This window comes from Arctopsyche grandis, chromosome 13, assembly GCF_051622035.1.
Source record: "Arctopsyche grandis isolate Sample6627 chromosome 13, ASM5162203v2, whole genome shotgun sequence".
Taxonomy (NCBI): Eukaryota; Metazoa; Arthropoda; class Insecta; order Trichoptera; family Hydropsychidae; genus Arctopsyche; species Arctopsyche grandis.
This window is the reverse complement of record NC_135367.1, coordinates 18100169-18121523: the sequence shown is the minus strand read 5'-3', so window position 1 is coordinate 18121523 and position 21355 is coordinate 18100169. Positions and strand designations below refer to the sequence as shown.

General features: G+C 31.6%; 3 protein-coding genes across 4 annotated transcripts in view; 2 read left to right on the top strand and 1 right to left on the bottom strand.

Annotated features, from left to right (window-relative positions):
- Positions 1–1927, top strand: part of dsb (scavenger receptor class B member debris buster) — a 66771-nt gene extending 64844 nt beyond the window's left edge. For both annotated transcript variants that reach the window (XM_077443848.1, XM_077443847.1), the window contains exon 12: positions 57–1927. In XM_077443848.1, the coding sequence (XP_077299974.1) occupies positions 57–404 (348 nt within the window). In that variant the 3' untranslated portion in view covers positions 405–1927. The remainder of the gene's footprint in view (positions 1–56) is intronic.
- mRpS35 (mitochondrial ribosomal protein S35) lies at positions 1864–5201 on the bottom strand. Its single transcript, XM_077443850.1, has 3 exons — positions 4908–5201; positions 3120–3377; positions 1864–3039 (listed from the first exon to the last, which is right to left on the bottom strand). Exons 1-3 carry the CDS (start codon positions 5139–5141, stop codon positions 2470–2472), a joined length of 1062 nt encoding a protein of 353 aa, XP_077299976.1. The 5' UTR covers positions 5142–5201; the 3' UTR covers positions 1864–2469.
- Positions 5202–6640: 1439 nt separating this feature from the next.
- On the top strand, positions 6641–9457 carry Uba4 (Ubiquitin-like activating enzyme 4). Its single transcript, XM_077443849.1, has 8 exons — positions 6641–6836; positions 6916–7111; positions 7188–7308; positions 7384–7627; positions 7717–7927; positions 8017–8123; positions 8737–9034; positions 9126–9457. The coding sequence occupies exons 1-8, from the start codon at positions 6729–6731 to the stop codon at positions 9290–9292; spliced, it is 1452 nt and encodes a 483-aa protein (XP_077299975.1). The 5' UTR covers positions 6641–6728; the 3' UTR covers positions 9293–9457.
- Positions 9458–21355: the final 11898 nt, after the last annotated feature.

Genomic DNA, 21355 nt, shown 5'->3' with positions numbered 1-21355 from the left:
AACGATTAATTATTCCAGTTATAGATTTTTATTAATATTAAGATATACAATTTCAGGGTATGTCCGATTTGCCTCCAGGTATCAGACGATGGATATATTTAGCAACCACCTTCAGCCCAATAGCTGGTCCGATACTATCATACACAATGGTAGCGTTTGGGATACTGATTCTCGTGTGCGTCTTCGTGAAAGCCTACAAGAGCTTCGTTTTCAATAGAGATACGATCGAATTGATAGAGCTTGGCAAGAGGTCGATAAGACGTGGATCCCATTTGATAGTAAACGGTCAACACAGACTTATGGTATCACGTGAATCATACAGTCTGTTAACGCAGTCGCCAAACACTGGATTGAGGCTGGCGAATAGTCACAAAGAAGAAGACGAAGACGGACCGATGATATGATCCGGAGCTTCAGTACGTACAAGTGCGATATCGTGCTGCGAGATTGCCTTATTATTCTAGCTTTAATATTGTTTTGGTGACTGTGTTATGTGAAGTAGATTTATATATTTTTTTTATTCTATTATATAAAACCAAAAACTATTGCGAGTTATTGATAAATATTATTTTAGTGAATTTATACGCATCTTTATTGAATACATAAATATTTATATGCAAAGCCATAGCCAGCAAGCGAGCGTTCACCAAATGCTACTTTTCATTAAATTGAATGTACTGAAATTAATTTTAGTCAACTATTTAATAAAATATATGGCTCTGTATTTACATATTTTTAATAATAAAAATAGTTTTAATTGATTAATTGAACATGCAATAAAATCAAACCAAAATAAATTATTTTGACTGATTTAGATGTAAATAAAATTTCATACACATATTAGAAGTGCAAATAATTGACAAATTAATTACTGTGACATTATCAAAATATGATGAATCATATTGATTCAGTAAATTCAGATGATATATATTTCAAAAAAAAAGTTTTATAATATTAATAAACCGAAAACAGCATGAGAATTTTTTTAAATCATCAAAATGTGATAGTAAAAGATCCAAAACAAAATTTGCTCAAATTAAATTAAGAAAAATGTAAATATATAATATTATATTATGTGTATATACAATATAAAAACATTCATGGTTTTACAAAATTGTGATGAGCGATTTGTAATTGTAAATATTTCAAAATCAATTTTCGTAAAATTTACATGTATGTATATTTTTAACGAATATTTTCTTTCATGACGATGAATTCTTACTTTTGATATCAAAATCAATTCGATAAATAAAAATGAATAATGTACGACTGATGTTTTTATCGATTTTAAAGCCAGTTTATCGGAAGCAATAATTCAGATTTAGTGTTAGTTATAGTATGCATATTTTTATAACGATTGTAGCAAAATGGTGTTTTATATAAAATTGTAAATAATATATTTGATAATATACAAGGAATGATTTTTGAAAATGTTAAAATGTATTAATTTCGAAACGTCCTAAAAATAGTTAGATATTCAATCATCTTCAAGAGATTTAATAATGAAGTTATTACCTATATTGATAAAACAATAAAAATTGTGATTTCTTGCTGACAATTCTTAATAAAAAACCTTCATAGTATAAATAGTTAAATTTTGAAGAAAGTTATAATTGTGCAGATCCAATTTTATACATATGCAGGGCGTGTCGATTTTATAGGTTTGTTTTTATATTAAATTAAATATAAATTTTTGTTTTATTTGAAAGTACCAATAGTAAAACAAACTTGTATTTAATGGAATCTAAAATGGTTTGAGGAATTGCTCAGTATGAAGCTTTAAATTAAAATTTAAGATTTCATTATGTGTACATGGCATTCTTAATGACAGATCCGAGTTCATAAGAGAGCTATTATTTTTAATTTTTAAGTTTTCTATGTTTAAATCAAATCATGTTATAAACACTTGTGGTATGAGTCCTTCGAATGACTAAAAACTAAATAGTTCGAGGCGCTATGAAATCCCCCATATTAAGTGCCAAATACTGTGTGAATTGTGAAAAGAGTGAGTGCGTGAATTAATTAGAAAAATTGGTTTTTTTAATATTTGTTGTTATTTTTATTTCCATTTGTAAATACGATTATGTAAAGATTACTTTTTATATGCATAATTCGATCTTATTTTTGTGAATCTGTAGTTTTTGTAACAAATAATATATACGAATACACGTATGTGTGTATATTATACATTTTATATATACATGAGTGTTTTTTTTATTTCGATCATCACTACATATATAAATTTAACATTTGATGTGTTTAAAAATATAAAATTTCCATTATTTTACACGACTCTACACAAGAGTATTTACATGAAAAACATTCCAAAATGAAATTTAAAATATATTTTAAACACATTGCAGGTATATACATATATATTTACATATTGAAATTATAACAAGTATTATGTTCTTTTTTGATTTTTTATTAATACTATAAATACATTTCTAAAATGAGAGTATAAAAGATTTATGATTTATTAGAATCGCTTATTACTAACTGCTCCGTAACAGGTAATCCTAACATTTTTAAAACAGCGTTTTTATATTTGTAAATTTGATAATCGTTTTCTCCAATATTCATATAATCATTAACAGCTTCTTTATACTCGTTCATTTCGGGTATGGTGCTAATATCAAATTTATCAATAAAATCTTTGCTCAAATCAACGACTTGATCTGGTTTCCAAGTTTTCACAAAAATGGCAGACTTTTTGGAAGCATTATTATCCCAAATATAAACTTCCATATCTGCTTCGGTCTTTTCTGCCTCCCAAGACTCGACAGTCCAAGACTCGTGATACACCGCGGTGAGAAGATACATGACGAAATCTAAGTTTTGCTTTTTAAAAGGGCATCTATCGCTCGTGATGGTGAGCATGTCGGTGGTTTCATCGTATTTGTCACCTACTAATCGACGTAATTTGTCCCGCGCGTGATTATCCAATGGCATTTTGGATAACTTCATTCGAATGGTTACTATTCTCGAAAGCGGATCTCTAATGGAAGGTCCACTGTGGCAGTAATCGGATGTAATTACCTATAATTAAATTAAAACTTTTATTAACCATATGCATATAAGCGAATCTTTAAATTTCAATATGAAAAAGATTGAGGTACCTCTAATGGGAATTTTTCATCGCATTTTGCATCAGTTTCTAAGCCGACCGGCCAAGGGGTGCAGAATTTTTTGATGGCGTCACATTGAGCTTTGATTGCTGGTGGTGTTAAATGTAAAAAATTTGGAATCTTCATAAGCTCTGCATTGCAAAATGCACCTGGTGGGGCCTGATTTTTCAAAGGATAGCCTTGACGTAACGGCAACGGTACTGAAGCAGGGTGGAAAGAGCGTGGTCCTGGCCAAACGCTGGGCCAATGCTGAAAATCCACATATTAACGAATTAAATAATGTATTTTAAGATAATACTCCAGTGAGGTTGACTTGCGATATACATATCAGGGTGACCGTAACCGTACCAGTCAAAAAATCGAAAATGTTCGTTTACCATGCATACATATGAAAAACGGTTAGTACATATACATATATACAGTGGCGTGCGGTAAAAGTATCTCTCCCCCCGTCGTACATCCTCACTTAATTTGCGCGAGCAGGATACAAGAGGGACAAGAGGAATAGGCTTTTTCTCCCATATCCTGCGCGCGCACATTTAACAAGGCTGTATGACAAAAAGAGAGATAATTTCACCGCATGCCACTGATATATATATTATATATACATAGTACCGTTTACCATGCACCCTTTTTTTTGATCTTTCGACTGAAGATCTTTCGATTTTCGATCTTTTGACTTTCGGTGCCGTGAGGTAGACCCATACATATAATTATACTTGTAAACCCTGTACATCGATCTTTGGCCAAAAACAATATTTTTATGGTATGTTTTAGAAACGGGTCTACGTGACGAGCCAGAATGTTAAATTACAGAAAACACAAATATCGGAAGGCAAAGATCGGAAATCGAAAGATCTTAAGTCGAAAGATCAAAAAAAAAGGGTGCATGGTAAACTCACTTACATACTCACTTAATTTGCGCGAGCAGGGTACAACAGGAACAAGAGGAACAGTCTTTTCCTCCCGTATTCTGCGCGCGCACATTAATACGGGAGGAAAAGCCTGTTCCTCTTGTTCCTGTTGAATTCTGCTCGCGCAAATTAAGTGAGTATGTACGTGAGTACGTACCGTTTACCATGCAACCTTTTTATTGATCTTTCGACTTAAAATCTTTCGATTTTCGATCTTTGCCTTCCGATATTTGCGTTTTCTGTAATTTAACATTCCGGCTCGTCACGGAGACCGTTTAGAAACATTCCAAATCTCAACGTTTAAAATATTAAAACGGCTCAACAATAAATACATATTACACATACATAATTATGAAAAAATAAAAAAATAATATATACATTTCGAATAAAGAATTTGAATGTCATTGAAAATACGCGAGTATCTCAGAGTTGTATGTATGTAGATATATCCATAATATTTGTACAATAAAAATATTGTATATATAATATAAAAATCGATTGCACATAATAAAACAAACATCGTTTTATTGGGAACAATAAATATAAATTTCAAATTATAGACAAAAAAGTAATAAAAACTCAATTTACTTTAAGTGCTAAGACAAGGCCAAATTGTAGGATTTCAATCAAATGAACCAAAGCTTGTTCTTGGCATGGCTAAATAAAAGTGATACGACAAAGAACAAATTAATGATGACTTAATAAGTGTACACCAATTTCAAGTAAATAGTAAGATGGACTATTTTTAGGGCGAGTGATTGAAACTAGGATTCTGAAAAAAATGATACTAAGTACAAAAATAAAGGTAGAAAGTGGGATTTGATTGTGGGAATCGGGTAAGAGCAAGGCGAAGCAATATGTATACCTGTTTTTCTGACATAGTTTGGGTTCGGGGCGGTGGTATAGGCTCTCGCTTGAGAGGCGGACGTCGAAGTTGGACGCGTTTTTTGTTGAAGTTCAGGACACGAAACTCGTCGTCTTCAGGGAGGGGCGCAGACCTCCTCGCGGACGTCTCGCTTGCGAACCGACGCGCCCCCAGCGCCCCCGTTGCCCCCTTCGCCCCCCTTAGCATCGCGCACCGCATCACGCTCGCATACATCACACACCTAACCTGAGCACTTTGACATTTCGTGCGACTCGACGCCGTACAACTACGGCCATTGCCAATATTTTCTCATATATTTATTTCATATTTCATATACTTCATATTTCATAGCCTTGTATTTTGCTGGTAAGTATTTTAGTCTATTTTTATCAGTATTTATATTAAACGGTCCGTATACAAGTGGTCAGTATAAATAATAAAATATAAATATTTATATTTAATGCTCAGTATTGGAGTCTACGTGACGATCCAGAATGTTAAATTACAGAAAACACAAATATCGGAAGCCAAAGATCGAAAATCGAAAGATCAAAAAAAAAGGGTGCATGGTAAACGGTACATACTCACTTAATTTGCGCGAGCAGGGTACAACAGAAACAGGCTTTTCCTACCGTATTCTGCGCGCGCACATTAATACGGGAGGAAAAGTCTGTTCCTTTTGTTCCTGTTGTATCCTGCTCGCGCAAATTAAGTGAGTATGTACCGTTTACCATGCACCCTTTTTTTTATCTTTCGACTTACGATCTTTCGATTTTCGATCTTTGCCTTCCGATATTTGCGTTTTCTGTAATTTAACATTCTGACTCGTCACGGAGACCGTCAGTATTGATGTTAAACGATAAGTTTTATTTTGAAGAATGGCTGGTATCAGCACATTTAGGTTGGTATCAACACAAGGTTGATATGATTTTCATAGACAATTCCATCCAACAGGAATAGCCATTTTTTCTTGGGAATGTTTGTATGTTAGATTTCCAATATATATTTAACTCTCTTTTAACAGGATTAATAAACAATACGGAAGAGTTTAATCCACATTATTTAATTTCTGATGCTTCCGATGCAATTAACAATGCATTTTCGATAGTATTTAGACCAAAAAATATGTATACTATGTGTTGGGTACAAATTAAGTGAAATGTGTTTGAAAAAAATTGAGGGATTAGTAAATTTACATGCGAGGGAAGAGATTCTCCAGGATATCATTGTACTTCAGCAATCTCCAACAAATGAAATATTTGAATAGGCTATGCTATTATTTATTTATAAATGGAGACAAAGGAATCAAACTCAATTCATTACTTATATAATCTCTCAATGGTTCTCAACACATTCAAATTAGTATAAAGATGCAGCAGTACTCACACCTTCCACCAAATGCGTTGGAATTGTTTAAATTGACTGTTAAAAAGCTAGTATAAAAGAGAAAAGCTTTTGGGAAAGCCTTTTAGTCAACAGAGAAGTGGTAAAACAATGTTTTTTGTTTTATATTGACCGTTTATTATTTTTATACTCTCCATTTGTTATTTATATGTATATGTTTACTGACATTTAATAATATAATACTGACCATTTTATTAATAAAATACTGGCCAAAAACTGATTTATATACTTGCCGAAATTGATTAAAATACTGGCCATTTAATTTGTTACCATTATAAATCCAAACGGCGAACAAATGTAGTGTGTCCCTACTACCATTGTTAGGGAATACTTTTAGTGGATTTAGGCCAAAGTTTCCAAGATAATTGTTGTCAATTTTGACAATCGACTCACGTGCTCATCTGTCGTTTTCTCAATATGACGCACGCCAATATATTGAAGTTGGAAAAAGAAATAAGACAATTAAAAAATACATTACGAGCGAAGGAAGAAGAACTTCTAACTTTAAAAAATGAATATAACAAAGTATAACTTATTTTATTTTAATTTCTTACACTTATTTATATTATATTTTCATTTTTCATGTATATTAATTTATTTTAAGAGTTTCAACCGGGATACTGAAAACACCAATGAAATTCCTCGTTGGGCTATTGAGCGTTACAGTCGTCAAGCACTATTACTTGAATTAGGATCTGCCAAAGAAATTATTAGTAAATTAATGAAGGGATCCGTTCTTATTGTCGGTGCTGGTGGATTAGGCTGTCCAGCTGCTATATATCTCGTTGGTGCAGGTGTCGGTAAGTACTGGGCAATACAACTTTTTATAATTTTGTTTTTCTTTTCTTTCATAAAATTGTTATTTTAACTCAATAGGTTGCATTGGAATAGTAGATTATGATGCAGTTGAAATAACCAATTTACACAGACAACCCTTACATTCCGAAGTTAAAGTCGGTATGAGTAAAGTTGATTCTGCTGCTATCGCCTTGAAACAGTAACATTTTTTTTCTTATTTAATTTACACAACTGAAAAGTATTCATATTTATGTGATAATAATATCATTTTTAGAATGAACTCCAATGTTAAAGTGATACCATATAACTTACAATTAGATTCATCTAATGCTTTATCTATAATATCCGAATATGATGTTATCCTTGACGCTACTGATAATGCAGTAACAAGATATTTAATTAATGACGCGTGCGTTCTTACTAAAAAACCACTAGTTTCAGCAGCCGCTTTACAATTATCGGGACAATTTACTGTTTATAATTATCCTCCGAGAGACTCGACGTCCGATGATGAACAAGTGATTAAATTTATAGAATCAATATGTATATTTGGGTAGTATATAATCCAGTACTAGTTTACAATCTCGTGAAAAAAAAATTTTTTCAGATTGAAAACTGTCCTTGCTACCGGTGTCTGTTTCCAACACCAGCTCCACCAGAAACTATGGGCTCATGTTCACAAAATGGTGTTCTTGGCCCCGTACCAGGCGTCATGGGATGTTTGCAAGCGATTGAAGCTATAAAAATTCTTCTTGGTAAAACAACAATTGCCGGATATCTATTGATGGTTGACGCATCTGATTGGACTTTTACAAAAGGTAAAATAGCTACTAAAAATTACCCTTGTAATGTATATTGCATTATTATAAAATTATTTTCACGCCAATGTTTTGGTTTTTCTTTTTAGTTAAACTACGCAAGAGAAATCCAAAGTGTCTTATTTGTTCCAAAAATGCTACAATAAAAAAACTTATCGACTACGAGCAATTTTGTAATGCTCAAGCATCAGACAAAGTAAATGAATGACACCTACACACACACACACACACACACACACACACACACACACACACACACACACACACACACACACACACACACGCACGCACGCACGCACGCGCGCACAAACACGCACGCACGCACGCACGCACACACACACACACACATACATACATACATACATACATATATATATATATACAAGGCTTCTTTCCAATGTAACACGGCGTTCTGGCACTTTTTTCTCAGCATTTTTTTATGTTTTAAACGAATATTCTATATAATATAATTTGAATATAATCTTTTCTAACATTCATCTCGTTCAAAGTCTTCTTCAATTGGAGATGAGACACAAAATATTTTTATATTAAATGGTACACAAAAAGAATTCAAAGTGCATTATACTTAAAAAAAAACCACCAACTGGGCGATTTTTTTAATGTTCAAGGGTCATACAATGATAGGCACAGTAATGACAATTATACATATATATGTAGGTAAAATGTCTCGTTCAAAGGTCTCTACTTGTCTGTATATTAAATTTGGTCTTGAAGCTCATACAATATGTATCATATGATCACAACTCTAATATTTTACACGAACTAACTTTTACACTGTTTTTATTTAGGATCTCGATCTTAAAATATTGTCATCGAATGAAAGGATACATCCAAAAGCCTTTAACGAAGAAATATATTTGAAATTATCACCAACAATGATGGATTCTGATATAAAGGCAACCGACACCGATGATGTTTTAAACAACAAGCTGTCTAAAGAAATAAGGAGTGATAGAATTCTTATTGATGTGCGATCATTCGGAGAATTCGATATGTGCAACATACCATCGTTCATAAACTATCCAATCGATAGAATAAACTTTGATAGTTTAGCCAAAGTGGTCAAGGAAAAGAATGTTCAAGAAGGTATATTAAATGATAAATACATATGTATAAACTCTTATGTATGTATGTATATTTATTATCACAATTTTATAATAAATTTATTGTTCCATAGTATACTTCATATGTAGACGAGGAAACGATTCGCAAATAGCTACCAAACAATTGAAAGACAAATTGATCCATTCATACAAGACTACAACATTACCGACTGTCAAAGATATCAGTGGAGGCTTACACGAGTGGTCTAAAACTGTTGACAATAATTTTCCAATATATTGACTTCAAATAATTCTTTAGATCGATGTATTACATAATTTTACTTACATTATGCCATGTGACCATTTTTGTATCGATTTATATTTTTAATGAAATAAAATTCTTAAATACATATGATATATTGTTACGGGGACGAGTAGGAGATTATAATAATTGAAACATAATTTTAATATGCTTATATTATATTTCCCAAAGCAATTTGTATTTACGAGATCCATGCTGACATGTTTTGAGATTCATGATACAAGTCTCGAATTATAATACGAATTAGTAGTTACAGTAATAAGCTTATATTTATGTACATATTTAAATCACAAGTACTAATTACTTATTAAACAGTTCAATCACAAGTTACTAGTTAGGCAGTTAAATCGCAAATGGTTTTCAATATATTTAACTACTATATAAAACACTAGCTTTATTGCCCGACATTGCCCGGGGTGTTTAAAAAATATTTTAAGAAAATATGTATAAAAATATATTTATTTATTTTATTAGGGGCTGCGCTCCTGACGGGCCCCATCTGGCTGCACCTCCTGTGGGGACTTTGAATCGTTTGAATCGAAAAATAAATAAATCGAACGTGTTGTTCCCACCCAACCACGCACTGGCACATACATACAAACATTAGTATTTTATATGTAGGACTAATGTTTGTGCCTATGCGTGGTCGTTACTTGGGCGGGAACAACACGTTCGATTTTTTTTTTCGATTCAAAGGATTCAAAGTCCCTGCAGGGGGCGCAGCACCCCTGGGGCCCCACCGAAGGGGGTGCCGCAAGGGGTACAGCATCTAATAAAATAAATAAATATATTTTTATATATATATTTTTTTTAATAAAATGTTTACTATTAGAATAGTCATGTTTAAGCTGTTGATATTACAAATACCGAGCAAATGTACATTACATACACGTAAATGTTAGTAAATTACGAAATTCATACGAAGAAATAAAATCAGGAGCGAACAAACTGGCCAGGAAGTGGGGAGAAATTTTTGCATCAGGGCCCAAAATTTCTAGCTACGTCACTGCTTAGGACTATGCAAAGCGCTAGCAACATGTAAATACAGCCGTCTATCAAAATTTGACACACTTCAAATGGAACGACGTGCGAAAAACTTCAAAGTGAAAACGATTAGAGCCTTATTAGCGTACAATAGCACCACTAATTCGAATTCCGACAATGATTCTAAAAAAATTGGGCTTAAAAAATACAATCCTATGAAAAGTATGTACATTTGTATTTGTACAATTACGTATGTACATTTGCTCGGTATTTGTAATATCAACCGCTTAAACATGACTATTCTAATAGTTAACATTTTATTAAAAAAAAATATATATAAAAATATATTTATTTATTTTATTAGGGGCTGTATTTACATATTGCTAGCGCTTATCATAGTCCTACGCAGTGGCGTACCTCCCCCCCTTTGGTGGGGCCCCAGGGGTGCTGCGCCCCCTGCAGGGACTTCGAATCCTTTGAATCGAAAAAAAAAACAGTTTTAGACCACTCGTGTAATGGTGCTTACGGACTAAACCAACGACGATTTTGGGCCAACTTTTTAACCAGCAGTAGCGTACAAAATATCGAAATAAAAATTAAATTTTAAAATTGAAATTAAATATCAAAATCAAGCTAAAGAGCGAGATCGAGCTAAAATTAGATCATCGTTGATGTTTTGAATTACAACAATGTTTTTAATTACGACGAAACGCATTTAAAACCAGAGAAATATTATAATTTCTCTGCTTACGAGCGAAAAAAAGAATTGTTAAAGCCGTCACGAGATGTTACTGTATTTCCACGTGGATGATCGATAAAAAAAAAAAACAATTCATAAAAAAACGCGGTGTCGGATGTCGGTGATTTGTCAAAGGGTTTTTTTTCTTTCGTCGAAATAAAATTAATAATCACACATTATCCGATAAATTTTACCTCTGAAATGATTTAATTACTTGATTTATTTCGACGAGAGAAACAATTGAAGAATAAAAAAATCCGTTTGATGTGACCTAAAACACCCCGGGTTAGCAAAAATCGTTGGATCACCCATACTAATACATGATATATTCTCAGTAACCTCGCATTACGGGGAAGTAAAAATAATAATTCTTTGATTTTTTTTCGATCTTAGTGCGTATCTTCGTAAGTCAAAACATCTTCGACAAACAAAAGTCGAGGATTACCTGTATGTGATTGTTGATGATCTAATTTTAGGTCAATCTCGAAAATTTATTTAAATTGTGCATGTTCTGTTTTAACTTTCAATATTTAATTTTAATTTTAATATAATGATTATAATTTTATTTTGATACTTGAATTTAATTTTAATATAATAATAATAGTTTTAATTTTGATATTTAATTTCAATTTTTAAATTTAATTTTTATTTCGATATTTTGTACGCTACTGGTTTTAAAAGTTGGCCTGTGGGCCGTTCGTTGGCTTGGTGCGTACGCACCATAATGTGAGTGTGTGCGTTTCGCTTCGTCGTCGTGACGCGTCCCTACGTCGCGGAGCAAAACGTGGGGGACACTGCGAGGCGCGAACTCGAACGCGCGAAACGCACACACTCACATTTCGACTCACACACATGGTGTTCGCGGCCGCGCACGGTGCGAGTGAAGAGCCCGCTTAGGACCAGTGGCGTAGCTACCATTGCCCGGAGTGATGCAAAGTATCAGGGCCCATGCTCGACAAGGGCCCAAATTTTTTAACACTCAATATGAAAAAAATATTATTTTCTATCTAAAGATATTAAAATATTATTTTCTATTCAAGTTCATTATCGAAAAACGATTTCACTGGAAAGATGACCAATCTTCATAATTACTTCATAATATCAAAATACAGTGAATTTTCGGAAGCTTATATCGTGTTTATGTTATTTTTATTTACTTTACCAATAACACTGGCGAGTATTGAAAGATCTTTCAGTAAATTAAAAATGATTACAAACAACGAAAGAAACGCTATCGGACAATCAAGACAAAATAATCTTACATTGTTGGCCATTGAATATAAATAAGCGGTAAAATTAGAAGTTAAAAATTTAATTAGTTATTATGAAAGCAAGAAAGAAAAATAAAAATTGGTGAGATTATTTCTAAAATATTTTATTATTTTCTCTATTATATGGATATTTATAATACGATTTGATTTTTTTTCAGCTTCTTTTATATATGTTTCTCCGTACCATGAACCTCCAGTTTTCCGATTGAATAAAAAATGTAATTTTGGCAGGCCAAAAATCAACAAATTTAAGCGCGAAATTTAAATTTTTTTTAAAAACTCCGCCATTTTGTTAAAAGTCAATGGGCAAATAGTATGGAAGAAAAACCCACGGCGGACAGAAATGAAATTGTGAGGATATATAGATAAATGTCTCTAGTTTATCGTGGTAAGGGTAGCTTTCTTGTGGGTTGTGGGAATATTGAAAAACGAGCGAAAAAATATTACAACGAGCGAGACGTGACCCTATACCTGCGTGTGAAAAAGAGGGAGCGAACGTATACCTGCCGGGTACGTACATCAACATCACGCGGGACGTACATCAACTCGCCAAAACCCTTTACTTACTAAAGTTTTGTAAGCGTCGAAGGGTAGCTACCCGTGGAGAAGAAACCAAAACAAACCCGGAAGAAAAAAAAATCTGAGTATGGCTGCTTTAGTAGCTATTTAACAGAACGACAACTTATATTTAATAGTAGTATTCGATTTTTTGAATAAATATATTTTTGGTTCAAAACTTTGTTCTCCCGTGGATTCTAAATAAAATAACCATATATAATGTTAAGTGAATTTATACTCTTTCATTTTATATAATTTTCATTCATGTCCGCGATCGGGTCGGATTGCTCCCAATGACCTTTCAATTTTTTTTTGATGGTACCTTTCAATTTTTTTTTGTTCATGGTACGGAAAATATCTTCTAGTTTAATAAAATTTTTGAATTTTTGATTTCAATTACTGTGAAGGTCGCTATCACTGCAGTAGTGGGGGGGACTTTTTTCTTGGAGCCTTGGGAGATTACGGATAACTCGCTGAATTTTAAATTTTTTTATCTAAATATTATTATGTATTTATTATATATCTACAAATATATCCTTAAAACTATAAAACATTCCATGCAGTAGTTTTTTTTTAAATTCCCAAACATCACCTTTTTTTCACGCGGTTACCCTAGTGGTCTGCCTTAAGTAGTTTAAACATATGTTGAATAGTGATTTTTTACTGTATTATACATTTACAATATATGTATTTAATTTTGATTAAGAATTATAAAAATAGTTTTTCTTAAATAAAAATGGCTTCAAAACGAAAGCAATATTCGATACATTTTTTTTTGCTAAACGAAGTAAATTAAATGTTAAGTTTTTAGAACTGCGTATTTTATAGCTAAACATGATAGACCATATTCTGATTGTTTTGATCTATTACTTTTACAAGAATTAAATGGATTGGAAATTAGCCATCGTTTGCATTCGCGTTATAGTGCAACAAATATAATTGATCATGTCAGTCAAAATATGAAATCTCGGGTATGCGAAAGAATTATAAAAATTGAATTGAAAAATATTGTGCAAAATCGAGCGTACCGGTACTTCAAAATTTAACACTACACCACTGCAGTATCATTAACATGACACTGCATGTATGGACAAAATTGGACCCCTATTGGTAGAGTCCATTGCCTGAGAGTTGAAAGAGTGCAGAGAAGGTTTCTCAAATCTACGTACCATCATGGACATAAAAGAAGGGGGAATATATCATTGCACTTAGTTTTAGATAGTATACACTTGGTACATGGAACTTAAATTGGAACATTTTGCCCTGAGATTTAGAAACTAAGATTGGACAATTTCAATTAAATTAAAACAATTTAATTTCAGTTCAGTGAAATTAAATTGTTATTAATGTCACTGAATATACTAAAAGTTCGTACTAGTAAATACTAGTACGAGCTTTTAGCTCGCAATTTTACCGATTTAAAATTCAGCACACTTCCAATTAACCCTTTTAAAAGAAAAAAATAGTGTGGCCAGAACACTATCCCAATAAACGTGTTTCAATAGAAAATACTCAATATAATATAGTATTAATAGTCTCATAATAATCCCAAGTGAAAATACGTAATTTTGACTTTTGATTTGAACTGGACGACTACTTAGAGAGATTTGAAAGCTGAAAAGTACTACAAATGAAAAGATAAAATACCCGACTATAGATTCCAATATTCATTTTGAACAGGAAATTAACAGAATTTGAGAAATCGACCGAACAACACCAATTTATATATAAAAAACGCGCGATTTAAAAAACACATATATCTCCGAATCTCGAGCCAATCAACACTTTTTATTACCAGATTCGTGTTCACTGGGCATAGATCTATAAGAAAAGTTATATCTCGTCTCTGAACCAAAAAAAAGTCGTCATTTGTCGAACAGTGTAATTTATACAACTTTGCAATTCTGACGAGATATATTCTCGTCAGATTTGCAAATCTTCAATCTGCACTTCAATTACACTTGATTTATTAAAAACATTCACAAAACAAAAAAATATATTAAGAAATTTTAATAAATTTGTAATTTTAATAAGATTTGACCAACCCATGACTTTATTTATGTATGTACATATTTGAGGAATATGAAAAGGTCAAAAAACAAAATTCGATAATTAAACTCACATAAACGTTCACAACTACCAGTTATGAGAGCATTTTCGATAAAAATTGAGCGCAAATGTAGGGAATCTAACACAAGATAAAAGTTCTATACATATGTATATACGAGATAACATTTGCTTGATTAATAACCGCAAAAAATGTTTCATCTTCAATATAATTTTAATGACGTTGTGAAACCGGCTTATAAAATAGCTGACTATTAAAAATAGAAGCATAATTGTTGATATTGATTTCAACTCTAGATATGTACAAAATTTAATGCTTGACCAGATTATCGGTACTTACTCTTTTTTGTTAGTTTAATAAGTCTAAAATGCAACGAAATGACACTTCAAATTATATGTTAAACTGAAACAAAGCCAATCGAGGTATTATTTTAAGATTAGAGGTATCATTGTAAGTCAATTAAATCACTACACATAGATAAAGTCATTGGTTTTATTCATCCTTCTAACTGTGCTATTATTATTACAATCTTTGTGGTTTTTTTTTTGATTTTTTGATAATTGTGTTTGTTCTTAAATTGACCATTAACCGTCTCTTTGACTTCAAAGAAGTAATGAATATGTCAAAAATGTATGCGTTATATGTATAATTCTAAAAAATTAAAGATTCCCCTCTGTTCGTCTAGTATTTGCGGTGGCTGTGTTTATTAGCCATTATTCTCTTTAATGTTTTACGACTTTGTATCAAATGGAGGCAAAGTTACATTTTTATCACTATGTCGGTTGCAAGTGTCGTTTCCTTTCAAAATTGAGAAAAAGAAACTCTTTTTGAGATGCGCAATACGATAGCAATGAAGAGCGGAAAATTATAATATTTACTTGGTTTTCTTAAAGACTTGCTCTCAAATTTATTTTACCACTTATTACTGTGGCGGTAAGTTTAGAACATTCAATTTTTGAAACGTTAAATTAATTGTTTAAAATATCGTAGTTAAATTGAATCCATTTAAATTTTATTTTGTTTAGTAATGAATAATTGTCATTTCGAATTGAGTAGATTACTAATTTGAATTTAGTTTAAAATTTAAGAGGAATGTTTTCAGTTTCTCGTTGTATTGGTTTGCGTCTTTTTCTAACTCAAAATCTTATATGGATTTTGTTCGAAAATTTTTTATTACTTGAAATCACTATAATTATTATACACATTAAATATCAAGAAAATAAAAATAATTTAAAAGCTCAAAATAAAATAATGAAATATTGTTTAAAAAAAATTCTACTTCCGGTTTACGAATTATGACCAAAACCTTATCAGCAGTTAGTACATAAATAATACAAATATAAATTTTAAGCTTGATACGTTCGGGGCTTTGGAATGAATCGTGGTTTACTTTTTTAAGAGGAAAAAATTCCACTTAAAATTTAAAAAAAATTACACTATTGAAATTATTCGATTGTGTGTTTATTTTACTCTAACAACGTAGGCGAACATATTTGAAATTATTCAATTGTGTATTTATTTTATCCTAACAACGCAGGTGGTGACACGAAAACATTTGAAATTATTGCGTTGCAATGCCACTCATTCCCATTTTTCCCATTTTTGGGCGATTTTTTAACAGAAACCATCGCAAACATACACACAATAGTTAGTGTAAGTTTCATCGCAATCGGTTGAATGGTATAGGAATGCATACGTGACAGACAGACAAATTTGAGCGTTGCATAATCTACTCATTATTTCAGTTTATTCAACTAATCGGATATGTAACATACTCGTCTTTCTCACAAGTGCAATATGACATTGCGTAACTTTTAAAGTCGACACCACTATTAATGTCGGGATAATCGAATTCGTAAATAATCCAACGAACGCACTCAAGTGAGGCAATGCAACAGAACTCGAGTGAAAGTTGTTATGGAAGTCCCAGGCAAGCGAACTACAGAAAATGCAACTGCAACTTGCAGCCGGAAGTCGAACGAATGGAACTTTTGCACGGAAACTCGTTTATTATCGCAGCCATATTATTATCGCATCGATTGCATCAATCTACGCACGCTATTCTCAAAAAATGTATGAAATACATACACCTGAAATTGGCTTCTGACATTATTCTTGCCCTTTATGCAAATGGGTAAGCGAGATTTTAGCAAATTTCGGATAGCGAGAGATATCTTGAAAACCAGGATATTTTATCTAAATACTTCCATTATACATATGTATGTACGAGTATTGTTCATCGATGAAAAAAGTTATTCAGCAGATGCATATATTCCTGGTAAACAAAGAAAATATTTGCCTAATTTGTCAATATTTTTGTAGGAGCCATCATTTTCGCTGAAGGCTTTGTATATTTAAGTACATCTATTAGATAGAAAAAGTGTACTGGTTTTATCTCACGACATACCAGGACAGATATTAAAAAAAACAGTACTATAATGGTAAAAACAGTACGAATGGTGACCTTATTTTATTTGGTACTGAATGAATTGTTATATTTTACATAATGCAATTTAATCCAATTAAATTCGGAACTTAATTAAAATACTGTCCATTATTGAAATAATTTTCTTCAATTGCAAATATTATACTATGGTTTGTGAGAAATGCAGTTAATGTGTGCCGAGATCTGTTTTAGAAAACCTGTTGGGATTTGCACAAACGATTTCCTCAAGTCGTTAATGCCGTGAAGTTATTATGATGTATGTGTCAACATTTGAAACTTTCATCTTAGGACTCGGATTTGCAATTTAAATAAAACAGCGTTAGTTTTTACATTTAAATTGCAAAACCCGCAAGATTGAGCTTACGTATTTTAATTTGACCCATTTTTATTTTGAGCAAAAAGGTCAAAGGAAGACCGCAGGGAAGATGGGGAAGAGTTGCGAGGAACATACGCATATTTTTTTGCGAACTCGATAAAGTGATTTGAGTAGTTATTAAAAATCGTATTTCTTCTTATTAAAGGTCTTAAACATGAAAAAAATAGCTTTAATGTTTTTATAATTGCAATCCATTTAAATAATATACATAATTTTGGTTCAGAAACCAGATATGACTTTTTTTATACATAGATCTATGCCCAATGAATACGAATCTGGTAATAAAAAATGTTGATTGGCTCAATATTCGAAGATATATGTGTTTTTTAAATCGCGCGATTTTTCTATATCTTGGTGTTGTTCGGTCGATGTCTCAAAATCTGTCAATTTTCTGTTCAAAATAAATATTGGAATCTATAGTCAGGTATTTTATCTTTCATTTGTAGTACTTTTCAGCTTTCAAATTTCTCTAAGTAGTCGTCCAGTTCAAGCCAAAAGTCAAAAGTACGTATTTTCACTTGGGATTTTTTCCCACTGTTAATACTATTTTATATCGAGTATTTTCTATTTAAACATGTTTATTGGGATAGTGTTCTGGTCACACTGCTTTTTGTTTTCGTTTAAAAGGGTTAATTGGAATTATGCTGAATTTAAATCGGTAAAATTTCGAGCTAAAAACTTTCGAGTTTTTAGCTCGCAACTCGGTTTTGTTTTGTGTACTGAATCTCGAGCCAATTAACATTTTTTAATACCACGTTCGTGTTTACTGGGCAAAGATCTATAAGAAAAGTCATATCTAGTCTCTGAACCATTTTTCGTGTCGAACAGTGTAATTAATTTATGTATGGTTTTCTTATACAAAAGAGTCGATTTATTATCAAAAGAAATTTCTTAGAAATCCTATCACTTTAAAAAAAAGTCATTATGCGAAACAACTTAGTAACTGTATTTTTTTAAGCTTACAAATAATTTGTCTGACCTACATACAAGTATTCGTATGTATGTATACTAAAACGAGTTGGCCAAATTGTTTCGCCAAAAAAATTTCTAGCAATTTACGTACATATGTCTGTATGTATGTATGTAACAGTAACAGTCAACAAAAATAAAAAATATAACTGCTACTCCTTGAGAGCTTCAACTATTTTTTTTATTTATTTAAACCAGCGTTAATTAATAGATTTCAAAGTCGTAAATGAAATAGATTTATTTCTATATCAAGATCTTGAAATTGAATTTTCATGGTCATATTTATTTATTTTCATGGTCGAACCATGAAAATAAATATTTCCATAAATTCCAATATTTATGGAGTGCGTTCCACGTTATTGGAATGCGTTTCAATGTCATAAATTGTGAAAAAATGTATGCTAAATCGGTTTTCGATAAATAAATAGCCTTCCCAATTTTACACCAATTGCGTTTTTGATCTTGATTTAGAAATTAGACTACCAAATAATTAAAAAATGGTTTGAATGCCTTATACATAATCGAGTAAAAGATTTTTTCAAAAAGCGGATTAAAAAAGGTATTTTAAAACATGGTTGCCGGGCAATATGATCAGCGCTGACGGTTAACTTTTTCATTTTAAACGGTTGGGTAATCGTGAAGAGAAGAAAGTGAACAAGCCAGATGGCGATGCATCGTGAGTGCATTTAGTTGCATTCGTTTGCGGGAAACGGTTCTAGTTACGTTATTGGATTTTCATCATAGAACCGTTACATCAGTTTTTGTCAACATCGATATATTTTATCACGTATGTAATGTTTATCAGATGTTTTAAAAAAAATATTCATTTTTTTCTGTTCAATTTCGCATGTGTATTTTATATATCGTTACGTATTTAGAATTTGTAATATTTAAGGTGTTTTTGATAATCAGCACAGTTGATTAGTTTATAATAGATGTACATACGTATTTTGGCGTATTATTTTACAAAATATCATACCTTTTATCTGCGCAAATTAGGCTGTTAGGTAAATAATTGCAGCTTTTGTTTTTCTTTAATATTCATTTTTATCAATGGAAAATTTCATTTTATTGAATTCATGTTATAATTAAGTGCATTTTCGGTTTGTATTATTATTTAAAACTGTATTTTCGGTTCGTATTCAACAATTGATAATTTGAATATTCAGTGTTAATAATCCAACAATTCTGGATCACTTAAAATAGTCAGAATTTGAATTAAACCCAATCAATTAAGTAGGGTCTAGATTAATAGTACAGTAAAAACATACATTTCCATACATATATTTAGAACAGTAAATGCATACATTTCCATATATATGTATATATATATAAACATATAAGTAAAATCTAGACCTCAAACTCTACCAATCAACCCACTTAATGCCCACATTTAAATTAACCTACAAAAATATTGAGATGTCCCCTTATTGATCCTCCAAAGAATGAAGTTTTAAACATATTTTTATACTGGCAATTATTTTTGTAAATAACATATTTTAGTCGAATTTTTGTCTCGAATTCAAATTGAACTTTGAAACATACAGACACTTATCTTTATATATGTACATACCTACGTCAATGATATTTACTGTTCATAAGATTCGAGAAAAAGCTTGTTCAGGAAAAAACAGGAAATTCCCACAGTTTTCTTACCGTCGCTAATCGAGGCTTGCTCAAGTGCATTAAGTGGATTTGTTCGTCTTTTGCAACAAAAACTTTAACACTCAACATATCCGATTGTGTCAACACATAACGACAACGTGAAGCTATTTTTTTATAATCTATGCATGTACATACGTACATATAGTCGATATTATATCAGCAAAGTAACATAGAAAAGCGTATAAACATGGATTTTAACCGAATGAATTTTCGGCTTAACCAAAAACATTAAAAAATATATTGGATTAAATGCTCTTACATCAACTGCATATTTATATTTAGGGTCGGTTCGAGGGGGCATCACACTAGATCAAGGCCTAGGGGTGCTATGATCAAGGGGCGCCGTGAGGCGTCCTAATTTTTTTCTTTAATTATTAAATTTAAAAAAGCACAAAAAAGTTATAATAATAAAAGTGGCTTTAGACGTCATATTGTTGTCAAGTGCTGATTGTCCACAGACAATCCTAAATAATTTTAGCATCAGTCGTATTTGATGCTTGGTGCTCGTATGTCCAATAAAAACTTCTCTGTTTGTTTATATTACTCGCAAGATGGGCAAGCATCGGTAAAAATTACACAATGCATTCAAAAACACACAATAAACAACATGGGATACATTTTTATAAGTAAATTGATCCAAGTGTATTCCGTGCATTGTAGCGTATTTATAGAGACGTACCGCGTAATATTGACAATTATTTATTCATAAGCCCTTCTATTATTATAACATTTCTCTGAAAAAAGGCGTATTTGATCCGCTTTGAAGTTATAACAAATTTTTTTTCAAACTTTTCTTACTCTCTCACTTTTATTATTTTACTAGTGTTGTACCCGATGAAATATCATCGTATGGGTGCATATTAAGTAATTAAATTTAAAAAAAATGTGTTGGTCCTGTGTTTGATCCGCACGCGATCGAATTTTATTCAAATACTTTTTAAATATATTTAATTCAATATTAATATT

What these genes read in the sequence shown, in the direction of transcription:
- mRpS35 (XM_077443850.1), bottom strand. Translation starts at nt 5,141, where the DNA reads ATGTATGCGAGCGTGATGCGGTGCGCGATGCTAAGGGGGGCGAAGGGG. An exon ending in AAACTATGTCAGAAAAACAG is followed by an intron (nt 3,378 to 4,907) that starts GTATACATATTG and finishes GTGGATTTTCAG; the next exon opens with CATTGGCCCAGCGTTTGGCC. An exon ending in ATGAAAAATTCCCATTAGAG is followed by an intron (nt 3,040 to 3,119) that starts GTACCTCAATCT and finishes ATTTAATTATAG; the next exon opens with GTAATTACATCCGATTACTG.
- Uba4 (XM_077443849.1), top strand. Translation starts at nt 6,729, where the DNA reads ATGACGCACGCCAATATATTGAAGTTGGAAAAAGAAATAAGACAATTA. An exon ending in TAAAAAATGAATATAACAAA is followed by an intron (nt 6,837 to 6,915) that starts GTATAACTTATT and finishes ATTTATTTTAAG; the next exon opens with AGTTTCAACCGGGATACTGA. An exon ending in GGAAAAGAATGTTCAAGAAG is followed by an intron (nt 9,035 to 9,125) that starts GTATATTAAATG and finishes ATTGTTCCATAG; the next exon opens with TATACTTCATATGTAGACGA.